The sequence below is a fragment of the Leptidea sinapis genome, chromosome 4 (assembly GCF_905404315.1).
Source record: "Leptidea sinapis chromosome 4, ilLepSina1.1, whole genome shotgun sequence".
NCBI lineage: Eukaryota > Metazoa > Arthropoda > Insecta > Lepidoptera > Pieridae > Leptidea > Leptidea sinapis.
Genome location: NC_066268.1, coordinates 10,894,735 through 10,912,308, shown reverse-complemented (window position 1 = coordinate 10,912,308; position 17,574 = coordinate 10,894,735). Strand labels below are relative to the sequence as shown.

The 17,574-nt window shown below is 37.8% G+C and overlaps 1 protein-coding gene across 4 annotated transcripts; it reads left to right on the top strand.

Moving 5' to 3' along the window:
- The first annotated feature begins 371 nt into the window (after positions 1-371).
- Positions 372-10,789, top strand: LOC126979716 (uncharacterized). 4 transcript variants are annotated; one of them, XM_050829196.1, is made up of 11 exons: positions 372-515; positions 597-876; positions 1,054-1,258; positions 1,927-2,063; positions 3,542-3,659; positions 4,009-4,234; positions 4,850-5,085; positions 5,666-5,792; positions 6,228-6,400; positions 7,145-7,363; positions 8,560-10,789. In XM_050829196.1, exons 2-11 carry the CDS (start codon positions 614-616, stop codon positions 8,719-8,721), a joined length of 1,866 nt encoding a protein of 621 aa, XP_050685153.1. In that variant the 5' UTR covers positions 372-515; positions 597-613; the 3' UTR covers positions 8,722-10,789. The 4 variants fall into 4 exon arrangements, with proteins under 4 accessions (XP_050685153.1, XP_050685156.1, XP_050685154.1 ...); XM_050829199.1 differs by having other exon boundaries at positions 379-519; XM_050829198.1 differs by having other exon boundaries at positions 395-526.
- Positions 10,790-17,574: the final 6,785 nt, after the last annotated feature.

The window sequence follows — 17,574 nt, the reverse complement described above, 5'->3', positions numbered from 1 at the left end:
TTGTTTTAAAATTCAGAGGTATATCCACGTATTAAGCCGAATCCAAATCTCCGTCGGTTTTAAGCAAATATTATGAAAATTCAGTGCTAATAACATTTTTACTCAAACGAGTTTGTCTTATCTGTTCCAGACTGCCATGTTTCAAGTCAACATTTATTTTTTTGATTCCAATATAATAAAATAAAATCCAGACATATAAGAGAGTTGGACCAAATCCGGACTAGAGTTAAAAGTCCAGACATTTCCGGATTGCGGGATTAATCCGGACGGGTGGTAACCCCACCAATCACACTGTAGGTAGGTACTTGATATAATATTATGATTAAAAGCCGTATCAGCTGCTCGTTGAGCAATAGTATTCTATGGTCTGCTGTCAGTTGATTGCATTCATATTTCCTTATGTTTACTTTTTGGTAATTTAATAATTAGGTACTAAATAATATTGTGATTTGTGAATCGTAATTGTTTATCGTACCTACTAGCAAGCCGCTAGTACATAATTCGGAAGTAGCCTAGTAGGTATTAGGTAATAAGTATTCAACTATGAACAGAATGTGATTCTAATTGTAAAATAACATCATCTTTTTTGTCTCAAGAAACAATAGTAAGAAGTATGGCTGCAGCACCAGCGGACTGGCAATTAGAATGTACCAAGCTAAAACAGAGAGGTGCTTACTTACTACAGACAGGCCAATGGTCTGATTGTACATTCCTGGTAGGAACTGAACCTAACCAGGTTGTAATATCGGGCCACAAGTTGATCCTGGCTATGGCCTCGCCTGTTTTTGAAGCTATGTTCTACGGTGGTATGGCTGAAAGAAATGATCCAATACTTATATTAGATGTTCAGATAGATGCTTTCAAGGCTCTTTTAGAGTAAGTCTTGTATCATATCTTTAAATTAGAAACAAATCTCACACTTTTTTTTTATCCAATTTGTACCTACCTACCTTTCATGTAATTGTTAAAAAAGTTACTAGGTTCTTATTTCAATGTTATTTAAGGTTCAAAATAAAGAAAGGTTGTCATATATTTTTAAATGAATTGTTTCAGATACATTTACACTGGCAATATAAACCTCACCTCTTTTGACAAAGCTTGTGAACTTTGCTATGGTGCCAAGAAGTACATGTTGCCCCATTTGGTGAAAGAATGCACTCGTTACTTGTGGTCCGATCTATATCCTCGCAATGCTTGCCGGGCTTATGAATTTGCTCGGTTGTTTGATGAGAATGTACTCATGGAGAAATGTTTACAGGTATTTTAATTCTTACAAAAACTTATTTTGACTATATGTGACAATTCTGGTTATAGTGTAAAAAATTATGTTAAATTAATTTATTTTCCTGTCTGCTCAGTTTTAAACTTCGGCTCTGTATTATCATACAAGATATAATATGTAATACTGTACTTTTAAATATTGTTTTGTATAGTAATTATTTATTGTCATAGCTGCATTAGTGTAAATACTGGCACATATAGTGGAGTCTTAATAATAGGGTTTGAATTGGTTATTGCTTAGGTAGGAAACCCTAAAATTGGGAAGACCATAAAACATGTTTATTATACTTTTCCACTGACTGGAACTGTATATTATACACATGTTATGTATGTATGTGTATTGTATTGGTAATGTTCTTATCTCAACTCATTGCACACATTTTTTGCCATTGTAATACTTGTATATAATCAAGTAAATTCACTACAATCTGATTGTTTATGGGATATTTGAAAGCTGTCTTTAGAGCTTGATAGATGACATATTATTGCTTTGTACATCAAGTTCCGCTAGTTGCGGTATTACAATATGGCATAAACTACAAAGTTATTTGGTTACATGGTTACAAAATAATCTTATTACTTATTATTATATAATAAGTAATGCAGATAAATTATATCAGAACACTAACACTTAGCTGTTTGCAGATTATCAGCACAAACACAAAAGATGTGCTGTGTGACAATAGTTTTGAGGATGTTGAACTGAATACAGTTATAACTGTGTTCTCGCTGGATCACCTCAATGTTGACAGTGAATTAGATCTCTTTAATGCTGCTGTTAGGTATGTACAAGTACACATTTGTTGAATTACTTACTATCATAGTATATTGTCTATTTATGGCTGAGATTTTCAGACTCAAATATCCACCAGATATTTGAGTCTGAATCCTTTGCACAGGATGCTGGCTACATTATGGGTACCACATAGGTGTCTCTTTCTGTCATGAAGCAATTGTGTGTTTTGGTGTGAAGGGTTCTGGAGCTCAAGGTGATGAGCGCAATTGTAGTGCTGTTCAGAATTTTTGAGTTTTTCAATAATCCTGAGTGGCACTGCAGTATAATGGGCATGGCATATAGATCACCATTAGCTGAATATCCTGCTTGTCTTGTCCCTTATTGCCATAAAAAGAAACAATATTGGCTCAGCTGTCATAAGCTTCTGTCTATCATATGATGTCTCAATTGTTATAATTACAAACTTTATATTATGTAACTAGTATAACATTGATGACAATGTAATTGGTTACTCCATGCTCTAGTCTTAAATAGTAAATTTTAATGGTTACCGCTCAAGATAACAATTGCATATGAATTAAAAATTATTATTGTAAACTTTTGGGCACAAAATGTATATAGAAATTTGATAACAGTGTTCTTTAGCATTGACTGGCCCAAACTATTGCATAGTGTTCAAGCGGATTGTGAAATGGAAACAATATCTTGATTGATTTTGATATAAATAATAGCTACATTCATGACTTGTAATAAAAGTTAATTTTGAACAACAATAATAAGCCTTATTAATTTGTGTTATTGTTTTCTGTATATTACAAATGAATTTTAATTTGAGAGTTTAAGGAACATTGTCCTTTTTCCACTTGTTTTCACAGTTCTGATATTTGAGTCTGCACTTATAGGTTGATGTTTGCTTGCTGAGATATCTTCATAATGAAATTGTTTATCTTCGTCTAGTCTTACTATTAGTTTTTATGCCAGCATCATTAGTTCCCAATTTTATAATATTACCAGGGGTGGGACAGACACCTTAAAGTGACGTTTTCAGAAGACTGTAGTGCCATCTGTTAGTTGGCCCGAAAATGAAAGCTTTGTCAGCTGACACTCGCTTTGAAACCTTTCAACTTTTCTCTATTTGTGTCACTGCCCACTGGTCATAAAATGGCGGCTACTTCTAGCGTTTGCGCATGTATGTAGCTCTCGTGATCCATTTTGCATATTTACACTACTAAATCTATCCTTTATGTTCTATGTTCTGGTAAAATTAAATAACTAACTCTACGCGCAATTTCATCATGGTAAAAAATTCCAATACCTACATTAAAAAGTAGAGTTAGTTATTTAGTTGCGTCACAACATTAAAAATAAATTTTATAATTTCGAGCTTATATAGTTATTTTCGGGGCCAAACTCCAGATGGCGCTAGTTTTCAAATAGACAGCTCTTTGCGTAGAGATTGCTCTCTTTTGCCTATATATTATTATACTCTTTGAATATTACATAAATTATTTTATATTTGGACAGGTATGCCAAGGCTTTAGAGAAAAGGGTATCAGAGAGAAGTGTCAGTCCATGCAATGACTCACCATCAGAAACGACATCAAAGAGTCCGGAGCCGTCAACTTCAAAAGAAAATTCCCAAGTAAATAAAATTATTATTTAATTAATTTTAATTAAGTACGGGCAGCCTCACATTTAGTTTACCTATACTTTTTCCATTTTATTAATAGTTTTTTGACAGCTTGACGACTGGCAACTAATAGTGATGTCCTAAAGGACGTAATAATTGATGTCACTTATTTTTTTTTATATTTTTTTTCATATTTATTTATATCGCTAAGGGGGTTGGTACCCGTCAATAAAGTACAATATTATTTGCATGAAATTTTAACTTAATATGAAACTTCATGGGCGTGAGCTGTCAAAAAGCTATTTAAATTATTTTTGTTTACCTATCACTAATGTTGTTGCTATCAATTGTTTGGTGAAAGGTGGTGAATGTAGAGAGCAGCGGCGAGAACAGCCCCGAGGCCGCGGTTTCCCTGGAGCCTGTGGCTGTTCAACCGGCGCCCACTACGGCACCTAAAACCTCGACTGACGCAGGCCCGGCCCCCGCGGAACCGGTTCCCGAACCCGCCGCAACCGCAGGCGGCTGTGGCTCCTGTGACGCCGTCGAGACTCACCCACCAGACCCGTCGGACACCAAGAAACCCAACAGTAAATTAAAATGTCCAAATTGAGACTTAACATCTTAAGTCTCAAGGTGACGACCGCAATTGTAGTGCCGCTCAGAATTTTTGGGTTTTTCAAGAATCCTGAGCGGCACTGTATTGTAATGCCCGTCACGTCCCTTGCTGTCATAAAAAAATTGTCGGTTGTCTATGCGTCGGTGTCATAATCATAATAAGTAGTTGACAGTCCCCGGTTCGATCCTGGTCCGCCAATGTGTTGTCGTTTCTGAAATTCATCTGTATGTTTATTCAAGACTTATAAGTTCGGCAACGCTCTTGTAATTCCTCCGGTGATGCAAGAGTTATCAGTTGTTCAAATTGTTTGTTTCAAACGTCTACATACAATTTTTTCCAACAATGTTTTGAAATATATAAAAAAAAAAGAAAATATTGAAAAACTTTTTTTTTACCATTCAAAAATTTAATGATAATTCTTGCGCAGTAGGTATGTCTAAAATTTTAAATACAAAACTTCTAATAATTCATGCTATCACATAATTGTGGCACTACATTCATAAGTCAGAAACACTTCACACAATCATTTAAAAAGATTTTGTTTGTGCATGATTGTACTCATAAACACCTTCACTGCTTCCCTCAGAGTCAATGAGCAAGCCGTCACTCCGCAACGTCATTGAGAAGATCAGGTTCCTGACGCTGACAGCACAACAGTTCGCTGAGGGTCCAGCCCGCTCGTCACTGCTCACTGAGTCTGAGGCATTTGCGGTCCTCATGAACATACTCTCCAATAACTCGGATGTGCCGATGCCAACTGGATTTTCCATCAGTCGGACGCCACGGAGGCAGCTCATCGGATGTGGAGGACCTTCGTGTAATGTGAGTACTATGGGTAGTTAAATGTTTAATTCTAAATACTTACATTCATTCATTCATTCTAAATCCCTTTAGAATGTAAAGAAGAAACTAATATAAACAAAAGCCAATAAATAAACATACAATTTTCCCATTTATAATATGAGTGTGATTTTTGATTAAAATCGTAAAAAACCCCGGACTGAACAGATCTTGATCGGAAAATAGGGACAGACTGACGAACTTAAAACTTATAGCAACCCTCTTTTTAGTCTGGATTTAAAAAAAATACCTAACTGCTACTCCACTGATGACACTGTCCAAATCGGGTCCTAAATAATTCAAAATACGCAGATGACACTGAATTAGTGTTTAAATTGCTGCCTATTGATCGATAATATTTTAAGCAACTGGAGTAAACGTAGAAATGTATAGACATAGCAGTCGAAACTTATTAAGGTGTCATTTGTGGCTTTGATTTTGTATGAGGTGCATTGTCTATATGTATAGAACGTCATTGAGAAGCATTTTAATTATCTTCTATTGGTATCAATGCCATAAATAACTATTATTTCAGTAATAATGCAAGTCTTTATGATCTCAGAATATGACAACCTTCGTAGTGGATACTCCTAGCCCAGTGCTGGTGGAGCACGTGTGGAGTGAAGGGGGCAGGGTTGCCCCGCTACCCTTCCACCCGCCCTACTACCCGTACCCCGCCAGAGTCGAAGGTACGTGAACAAAAGTAGACTTGAAACACGGTCTAGCAAAAAAATTAGGACTCCGTGTTACCTTACATAGCAGTGTAACACCAAAACAAGCCGATTAACGTGTAAATACATAGCCCCACGCACACACTTACACTAATACAGGCCGATTCTGTCATCGTCTGTGACAGATCAGTTTACGTCTCAATAAAATATTTTAAAAATGCCGTCGTGCGTTGTGAAATAGTATAAAAACAATACTTTATAACCGTAACCGCACACACACTAGCATAACGGTGCTTCACTTGTTAATATCACGGCGCGGAGTCCTTCTTTTTTACTCGTCCGTGTCTTGAAAGCATTCACTGACATCAGGCATAATTTCTTGTTGGTTTATAGGTCAATGAACACAAAAAGTCACATTTTTATTGATATATAATCTCTCTTCCCACTGACCAGGTACTCGGCAGCCCGGCATAATAGTGGATCAGGTGGATCGTCACAACACTGATCTTCACAAGATCTACTGCCAGCGGGGTGTGGTGCTGCAGACAGACTGTCTCAATACTAACGTACTGGACTGCTCGGTCACCTTCATGGTCGACAAGAATATCTGCCTGCTTGGTATTCAGGTAATTGAATCTATTTAGGACTATCCAGTCACAAACACTCCTGGCCTTTTTTAGGTTATTTCTAATCAATCTAGAAACACCATGTGAAGAAAGCCCATGCCACAGTTTGGTACTTGGTAGGACGTGGATGAAACTTCCTTGAAAGTGCACTTATATAGCGATATAATAAGGGCCAGATTGCAGCATTGTTCCGTTCTATTGATGATACTGTTATGTCGATTGTTTGTTAGAATTCGATAACTATCTACTTAGCGGCGTAAACAATACTGGTTTTAACAAATGAGTTGCCTTAAACTAAGTGAACTGTACATAGGTATATATTATTTGTTAAACATTAAACGACAAATTGCGTTGGTGTTTGTCACCGCTTGGACAGGAACCTTAACCTTGAATTTATAAAAACATGTGTTTCTTGTTACTGCCTACTACACTGTTCGAGAACATTCTAGAATCATCCTCACCCGTATATAAAGGGCCTCGAATATTAATTGATTAATTCAGCAGCTGAGCGATAAAGTGAACACTCTGGGTGGAACTAGGTACCTTCTAAGTAAGGAGTATATTAATGACTGGTGCGACGTGCAATAAATCAGAGCTCTGATTTAATTGAAATAACGAATATGTTGGAAAAGGCTTGAAACTGTATCGGTTTCGTAAATGTTGTAGTCATTAGCTGGTTTCTCAGAGTGGCTGCAAGCAGTGAGCACGCCAGTTATGAAGGTGGATAATTATGGTTCCTTGTAGGTGCCAACTCAAGCGCCGAGTGAAGAGTCAGGGGGTGCAGGGGGAACGGGTGGCGCGGCGGGTAGTGCGCTAGGCCCGGGCTACTCCGAGCTGCTGTACGCGCACCTGTTGGACGCGGACGGAGCGCGTCTGACGTACACACACTACACCAGCCGCGTGCCCTACCGCCACCTGCTGGACATTATGTTCAACAGACCCGTCTACATCCAGCGCAATAAGGTATCGCATCTTCTACGGCTTACACGGGCCTAGCAGTCTCTCAATGAAAAATTTAAAGGATATATAATATTATTACTGTTCATTGTCAGTACATTCATGAAAATTTAATACACGTTCACAAAAATCGTCACCTTTTTGCTCTTAATAGTGATTTTCATTATTATAATACTCGAAATAAGGGATTGATTGTTACTAATTCTAGTAAGCTTCATAAGATACAGCCACTGTTCAGCCATTATCTATAAATAAATTTAAATGTTTTATCAAAAAATGGTTTTAGCGAATCTATTGTTACTATGACCACTTTTGTTTGACAAGTCATAGACAGTAAGCCACACTTGACATTAGCTCCTTTGTATTTTGAATACTAGGTAAGGTTTACATTGAAAAATATAATTGATCACGCATTATCGGGCTGTCAGGTCGCCTATACACTAGTATATTCTAGTCTATGGAAGACTGCAAAGATTCTTTTATTATATTTATTCTTCTCTCTTCCACTTGGTATTTGTCTAATAACTAGTATATTGTCTATGGTATCTTCTCTAAGGATGATAGTGTTGACTTGGGCTGTTATAGGTTACGGATGTTTTTTCCTAGTTTAAATTTTATAATTAATATTAACTATATGTTTTGCCTTATATTACATTTTTTATGGAATAGGAGGACAAACGAGCGTACGGATCACCTGGTGTTAAGTGATCACCGCCGCCCACATTCTCTTGCAACACCAGAGGAATCACAGGAGCATTGGCTTTAAGGAAGGTGTACGCGCTTTTTTTGAAGGTACCCATGTCGTATCGTCCCGGAAACACCGCACAAGGAAGCTAATTCCACAGCTTTGTAGAGTATATTGAATTAAAACAAATAAGAAATAACGGGTTGCACTCCGGGAGTGCCGGCAGAAGTGAAAACTTGAACATTAAAACGTGTTTTTTGAATATAATGGAATGGTCAGGGAATAATTTCACACGAATTGCTTTATTTACCAGTATAAAAATACTAGCATTTATGTGGTTAAATACAATATTCATTTATTGCGCTATCGTACACAAAAATGACAATTATTATTACATAAAAAAATAACACGTCACAAGATCTATTACAATGATTTTACATTGAAAAATGTTGTCTCAGAAAAATCAACTTTCATCCATAATTTCAACGACTGTCTAACGAATTTTCGATCAAATCAGGTATACAAAGTGGGCATCGTGTTCAACAAGGTGGGCTGGTACCCGATGGGCACGTGCGCGCAGCAGGTCGCGGCCGAGTCGGTCTTCTTTAACTTCGGCATCGGTCAGAGCAGCGACAGCATCAGAGATGGCCTTATTCGATCAATTATATTTACCTACTAGGCTTGTATCAATGATTTAATCATGAATTTATTAATAGCAACCAAAACTGAGCCGCATTTGATTTATTATGTTCACTTAGGCGCTATCTCCACGAGCGGGAGAATCGCGACGAGTCCGAGCCTTTATCGTCGGGTAATCTCCACGAACGAGCGATTATTCTACCAGCGTATCGTCACGATATCGTGGCAGAATCACAGCGTGTCCGCGACGGCTCGTAACGGAATCGCATATCCCTGATGATACGTTGTGCTCGCTGCGAGAGCGCCACGTAATGCGGCGAGTGCGCTACCAGTAGCGTGGATACCGCGGCGATATGACGACGTTCGCCGCGATTACGTCGCCGTATTGAGACGCGTTCATAGAGAGTATATAGAAATACGTGGCACGACGATAATATTGCCACGATTCCCTCGCTCGTGGAGATGACGCCTTAATAGTTGCCTTATTAAATGAATAAAGCATAGTTATAGCCACCAAAACGGAGGGATGGCCGCTTTTAATTTATTAAGTTCACTTAATGGTGTGTTGTCTTATTTATTGATTAAAATAAGACTTATAGGGCTTATTTGGTCTATTTTGTTCAGTAAAAAGTGTGATACAACATTTATTGATTAAATTATAGGTGGCTATAATTTAATCAATAAATTATTACACAATTATTACCTAAGACGGTTTATAAGATCTCATAGGTATCACACTGACTCGCTTCTGGCACAAATGAAACGCTCGACTTGTCAATGTGTGAGGTATTGCCATCTGTGTGATGTTAAATTGAGGGTAGAGTTATATTTACTAATTTTTGTAGTCAAAAGACATATGCATTTGATACAGTGCATTATAATAGGTACCCTTGCATTGCGTATTCGTTTCCTGTTAAATCCACAAGACTTGGGTTAGTCAACTGCGTCAATTCATGATTCTTGTTTAGTTATGGTATTTTGAATAATCCCGAAACTGTAATAATTTGGCAAAATAGAAGAATTTGAACAATTTGCTATGTTTTTAAAGTGGTAACCCTAACTTCTAGAATGAATACACGAATAAAATTTGAAAAACAAAATTTTATGAACGACGCGGGACTCGAACCCACGACCTCTGGTGTTCCGTGCCAGTGCTCTAAGCAACTGAGCGGTTTGCTCAGTTGGTTAGAGCACATCAACAGAATTTTCAAATTTTATTAGTGAAAAAGAATTTGAATAATTGTTAATTACTTGCCATTTTTCACTTTTTGTCTTCCTATCTCGAAAGGGCAACATTTCGAATCTAACATAAATTATGATACATCATTATATTTCCTACATTATATTTAAATATAATTATATTATCAATATAATTCGCATTTTTTGCTTTGTCTTATTTGTAGGATAGGATTTTATACTAAGCAAACGCCAGTGATGACCTTATTTCATACATGTTTGATATTGTACCTATACAGTATGCCTTTTACAAGTTTAGAACAGCTGTTAAACCTTTTTATTGAAGTAGGCGTTACTTTGCGGAAATCCATAATTATACAAATGATTAAAATTTTCTTTAGTGTTAATTCCGCCAATATTCCGCCAAAATCTTGAGTCTCGTGCCAGATTTTGACGAGACAACACGTCCTGAGGATGCCTCGTGTAGAATTGTTTAAAAACAAATATTGGCGGAATTAACACTAAAGAAAACTTAAATAATTTGTACTGTTAAACCTATTTATTGTTATTAGGTAAGTACTAAAAAGAAAATTTCTATATCGTATAAAACAAACTTATTATTTATATTAATATGTGTATTCACTTTTGTAAGTTAGCTATTGAAGTATAATAGTGTGTTTTATAGTATACATATAGTACCTACCTATAACCTTAAAGTGTCAAATGTTAAGTGTTAAATATTAGTTAATTTAGTTTTCTCACTAACTTTCTTTTCCACCCTTGTGAAATGTGAAACGCAACAATATATCAGCCACTATCCATTAAGGCAATATGTCTAGAATACAACATGTTCACCCTAATTATTCATTGTATCTGCTTGTAGCTTTGAGATTATTGTTATGATAAAATAAATAGGTACCTATATTAATTGATAGCTTGTTTTATTTAATAGAAGCATTTGAAAGTGCTGCATTGATTTGAGAGAATTAATTATTACGGACTGTTTGGGAGGAAAGAAAGAAATCACATAACAAGAACATAATTATTAGATATTTTGTGTAGCCATCCTAGCATGAGTATCAAGCTCATGTAATAATGTGACAAACCCCACTCTTGACAGATCAGTATAAATATTTATTAATTAAAAAAAAATATAATAAAGTTATAAAAAAAAGTTGAGCTGTGATGAGAAGTAGCAGAAAACACCTTTTAATTCTTAAATTGATGCTCACAGCTTAAGCAATTTACCTATATACATGGACCAGCTATTGCTCCTGTCGCCATATTTTAAGGAAGGAAACAAAGAAGATTTAGATAATACCTAATAAAATGCGGAAGTGCCAACTTAAAAATTGAAATGAATTTTTATAGGAAAATACATTGAGTATTCATACCAAAAGAAAAACTGTTAATTATGCTATAATTATGTTTTCATTCCTGGCATGGTGATGTATACAGCCACATCGTGGCGCTACAAAACGGGATAGAGCTACTTAACCTTTGTCATAAGAAAATAGTAAATAATTGAAAGGACATTGATCACCCATGTATGGGCTATGGTTTAACATTATGTCAATAGGGGCCTGCATGAAACTACCCGTAGAAACTATCTGTAGTTCGCGTTTTGGGAAAAAAGTTGAAAAATTGCATAATATTAACCCCTTTTTGTAAACCGATACGTATGACCAATAAATATTGATATTTATCGGGCTTTTACCAGAAGATATATATTTTTATATTGTCATTACTTCGAAGAAATATAGAATCTGAATACCTTCTGTTCTTTTGACCACGATTATACCTACTAAGTAAGTACTGAACTTAATGGCAAATTTCCGTCTAAATATTTAGACTTAGCTATGTATTTAAAGACTGTGGTCATACAAGTTGTATACCATGTCAGTAACATATTTTTATTAGGTTTGTCCTTAGATTAAAAATTGGTCCCCGTTGCACTCCAACAACACACACACAAAGTTCGGCAACTATTACTACGCCCAAGTGGGCGTACTCGAGCCAGTCTCGAACAATGTGTGAGGTTGATGTGCCACATGTTGTGTTAAACTTTACTAAAAATTTAAACTAAACGGTCGCATAGTAAAACTTTGCAAAAATAATACTACAAGAAATAAGAAAGACACTGGTCAGTAAATATGTTGTATTTTATCAATTTCAATGTAAAATAACACGAAGCGTAATAAAGTTACAAAATGTGAAAGATGCCAATGAGCGTCAAGATGCCCACGCACACGAGCATATTTACAAATAGCCAATACACACTACAATATAAAGTTGTTGTAACAAAAGAGCTATTGTTCGTAGGTAGTACGGAATCTAGTTGGAGCACAGCGGAAACCAACCCTTAATCTAAGGATAGGTATGTCAATATTATTTGGGAATAAAATAAAAAACAGGCAAGAAAATAAGGACATTAATAAACTGTTTTGCAGTCAATTTGAATTGATAGTATTGCAGTGCACTAAAGTCCATGAGTCAATTCAATTCAATTTTTGTGATATGGCGTGTGGCTGCACCAGTCGGGCGCAAATTATTTCGCCAATGTCGAGTGGAATTGAAGAGACACGTTATGGAAATTTTGTATGAATTTAATAATAAATTTAATTTATAAGTGGCAGGTTTTTTTGAGTATAGTGTTATTTTATAGTATGGTTACTTTCTAGCCTGGAACAACACAATATTATACAAAATACACTCTACATTATATATTTACAGCTTAATATGTATGTTTTATGTAAATATGTCAAATATAATAATTTATATTTGACATATTTACATAAAAAATTACAATAAGGACTAAACACAGACATTAACAAACATTCAACGTTTACTGGACGGGGAATTTCGGTGGAAGAACGTCATAAAGGGGATGAAGAAGTTTAGGACAGGAAAATATTATATGAGATACAGTACCGTCGTCCAAGCCACATTCACACAAGGAGTGATCTCTAACTCTGATCTTGTGCAGGTGGACAGGTGTGCTGGAATGACCAAGACGTAGGCGACATATTGTGGAGGTAACCCATCTGTCTGCATATCTGTGGGAAAAAAACCATGGACGCCTTGGTATATCTGGTTGGACTGAGGCATAGAATTTACCTTTAACCAATTTTGATTCATTCCAGTATGTATTCCAGGACTTGTCGAGATAAGTTTTAGAAAGTGCACTCGATCTTGCGAACTATTTTTATAATGTTCATAAGAACCCATTTGTATAGCAGATTTAGCACAAGAGTCTGCTGTTTCATTGACTGCAATGCCAGAATGACCTGGAATCCAGACAAGTGTTAAATTTATTCCATTTTGATGACAGGAAAATAGAGCCTCCCTAATCTGAAGAATAATTGGATGTCTTGACTTACTCCGGAATGGGTTTTCCTTGATGGATGATAAACAACTAAGGGAGTCAGTAAAAATAACAGTTTGATTCAGGTTATGGGAGCGGGTAAACAGGATTGCTTCTAATAAGGCAACGGCCTCTCCTGTAAACACCGAAGACTCAGGAGAACATTTGAATTGTAAAATGACTTTAAAGCTGGGGACCCAGCAAGCTGCGCCAACACAACTATGCTGAGACATCTTTGAAGCATCTGTGTAGATAAGAAAGTGATTTGACCAATTCTGATGAACTAAGCATTGAAATTTCGAATAAGTATCGGGGGCTCCTTTGACCAAACCAAGATCAGTAACGATGGAAGGATTGAAAACCAGGGCTTTATATGATGTGGAGAATAGAGGACTCATCGATAAAGATAACAAGGGATGAGGGAGATTGGTAAACTTACGGAAACTATCCAATAGATAAGAAGAGGGATTGCGTCGGCTATGGACTTGAGATAGCTGGTCCAATTTGGTCCACAATGGGTGGGAGGAAAGCTGTAACATTTTGCTGACAAACCGGTCACATAGGTATTGCCGTCGGAGATGTAAAGGAGGATCGACACATTCGACTTGTAGAGCGTTAGTGGGGGAAGACTTCATTGCACCCAGAATAATTCTGAGGCAACGATATTAAATTTTATTTAGCTTCTCAGACACTGTTTTTTAAGGGGTCTAAAACAAACGAACAGTAATCAATATAGCTACGAACTAAAGCATTATATAAGAGTTTCAGGGAGTAGGCATGAGCACCCCACCAGACTCCCGCTACTGCGCGTAGAAAATTGATGCCCTTTTCACATTTATTAATTACATATTCGGTATGAGCCAATCCGTTCAGTCTGTAATCAAGGATAACTCCAAGGAACTTTGCCTTATCTACCAAGTTGATGAGTTGGTCCTCATAGTAAAAGCTAAAGGTAGGGATAGATCTTTTCCTTGTAAACACAACTGCCTGCATTTAGACACTGACAAAGATAGGCCGTGGTCGGAGAGCCATTGCCCTAAATAGTACAAAGCAGAGTTGAGGCATTGGGATATTTCCTCTACAGAGCCTGAGCTATGATAAAGGACAATATCATCAGCATACTGCAAGATGTTACAAAAATTATTAACGGACAGTTCTAGATCCTGAGTATATATGCTGTATAGCAAAGGACTGAGAACAGAGCCTTGGGGAAGACCTTTCCACACTAATCTGGCTGGAAGACTGGTGTTTTGCGATAACTGACCTGCCAGAAAGCAGGTAACATATGAAATGTGTTATCCTCGGCGGTACACTCAGCTGGTGCAGTTTTTGCCTGAGCAACGGAAGAAGTACATTATCATATGCAGAGGCTACATCGATAAAAACACCCACAAGGTATTCACACTTACCAAAGGCAGTTCGAATGTCTGTAGTCAGTAAACTGAGGCTGTCTGCAGTACTGAGGCCCTTGCGGAAACCGAACTGCGAAGGGGCCAGCAGTCCTCTGCCTTCCATGATCCACTCTAATCGGTTCTTAAGGAGGATCTCCGTAACTTTTGCTAAGGTGGACGACAGTGCAATATGTCTGTATGCATTGGGATCTGATGCTTTTTTCCTAGGCTTGAGAAGAGGAATCACTATTTGAGACTTCCAGGAATCTGGAATTATTTCTTTTTCAAAAAAACCATTAATCAAATTTAGAAAGGAATATTTAGATTTGTTATTTAAATTTACCAAAAATCAGTAGGGTACACCATCTTCTCCAGGGGATGAATCCTTTAGGCCTCCAAGAGCAATCTGAAGCTCTGAAAAAGAAAAGGGAGCATCCATTTCGCACATTATGGGTGCTGGCGTAGAAATAGGGAAATCGTCCGGATGGGGAACATATGGTGGAGCAAGTTTGTCAGCAAAAGTACTAAGCCACTCAGATGGATTGTTGGAGTTTGGATCGGAGTAGTTAAGAGTTCTGCGAAATCTTCTTATGTTTAGCCAAACAATAGAAGAAGGCGATCTGGGGTTAAGTGATTCACAGAACTTAGTCCAGCCAAGCTTTTTCTTCTTTGAAACCATCCTTTTAGTTTTAGCATCAATACGTTTATATTTCATGAAGTTCTCCTCTGTCATTTGGGCTGCATACTCTTTCTCTGCTACCATTCTCTTATTGGACAAGTTCTTGCATTCCCCATCCCACCAGGGAGGGGAAGGCAAATTATATGAGACAGAGAGATTTTTACGGGGAATTTTGGAATCGGCTGAAGAAATTAGAGATTTGACAAACTGTTCATAGTAAGTCAAGAGGCTACCATCACTCTGAAGATCAGGAAGGGAGTCCAACAAATCATCCACGGTTTGAGCATAGCGAGACCAATCTGCTTTCCGCAATTTATATTTTAGTAAAGGGTTAGGATTGGGGCGAGGAATTGTCCTATTATTTAGAGTAAGGATAATAGGGAAGTGGTCGCTACCATAGGTAGTAGGAAGAGTTTGCCAGGATAGCTGAGATGCAAGGGAAGTTGAAGAAAGGGATAGATCTACTGCCGATTTTTGGTTCTGATTGGGGTAAACTCTGCGGGTCGGAGAGCCATCATTCAGGATACAAAGATTCATATCCTCAAAGATGTCAACCAACAACGGAGCAAACCCAACACAGTTGTAACTCCCCCACAAAGTGTGGTGGGCGTTAAAATCACCCATAATTACAGTGGGACTGGGGAGAGAAGTTAGAATAGTTTCAATTTCTGGAATAAAGGAGGGGCTTGGATGTGGAATATACAAAGAGAGGAAGGAAATATTTACAGCTCTCACAGCAACAGCATTAATCTGATTACTGTGAGGGGGGATAGGAATAGAAGAAAACGAAATGTTTTGCCGAATGAAAATTGCACTACCCGCATAGCCGTCATCTCTGTCATCCCGCAAAGCCTCAGCCATGTCTCCGAGATGGCAATTATAACAGGGCTATGAATGTTAATTAATGATATAAGATCTTGTTTCTTAGCTCGGATACTTTTACAGTTCCATTGCAGAAGAACTGTTGGGGCCATTGTTTAAGATCTTAAAAAGACGGGTTAGATTGTGGGCAACGTTGGGCGGTAATGGAAGTTCGCTGCATGGAGCAACGATGCTGAGGAGCAATGACGAAAGGTCTTCTAACATTTTTACTTGGGATTGAGGGAAGTCGCGTTGGCTGTTGCCAAGAGTACAGCCATTGGGTAGAGAGGAGGGTGGGAGATTGGTGATAGCGTCATGGGCCTGCTTGTTGTAACCCTTTGCTAAGGGGGTACGGGGGTGAGGAGAACGAATAATTGTCTCCCGATAGGATCTGTTAGGGTTGGAGCTGGGTTGAGATGAGTTGGTAGGTTGGGAAGAGTTAACGGGCAGAGGGGAGAATGTAGGAGAGGAGAAGAACTCCCTTGTCATCTCCGCATATGACCTGCAGACTGGGGGGAAACGAGCCGATGCATCTATATACGATATATTATCCTGAGACCAATCAAACCAATCAAAACCTCGCCACAGCCAATCGGTAGCTCTAGGGATTCGACAAAGTCCTCCATAGACCAGTCCACAGGGACACCTCGGACTAGGGCCATCCGAGTAATATTAAAAGTCGGAATTACTGCTTTATATTTTGTCAAAGTCAGAATTTGGTTACTTAGAAAGTCATTAGCTGCTTGAGCGTTTGAAAATTCGACACTTACTTTGTTGCGGCCAACACTTTTAACACCGTCCTTAACAATGTGCGTGAATTTATTTTGGTGTAGGAACAGTCCAAACTTCAATGCACTCCAATGATAGATGTGCCTGCAGATGGGTCCGAGACCTCCCTGGAAACGTGAACTATAAACGGACCTTTGTCATCCCCACTGTAACCTTTAGGGCCTTCAGCGAACGAAGGATGCGTGTACATAGTTTGTACGGATGCTTGGGGTGGATTTAAACCTGATTTTTTCCCGCTTTCTGTAGCGGGCTCATCGGATTCGACATGCCGCTTCCGAGAGGAGGCATCCTGTCGAGACGTATTTCTAGACCCATCGGGGTCTGGTGGAATCAGAGGGGGTTCTACCTCCATTCCCAACACACTTAATTACACCACCACCAATAAACAATAGGTAAAACACAAAAACCGGCCACTTTTCAACAAAAAAAACACTCCGAAAAACACCACACGTGTGTCAACCAAAGCCAACACGACGGTACTTCGACCTATCTTTTCTCAAGTCCATGAGTCAGATTCTTGATATGTAAATGTTGGCTTATCTGTGGAAACTATTATAAATCAGTGTAACATATTGACAAATGACAAAAGTCGAATGTCCATATTCAATTGTCACTTGTCAGTGCAATGACGAC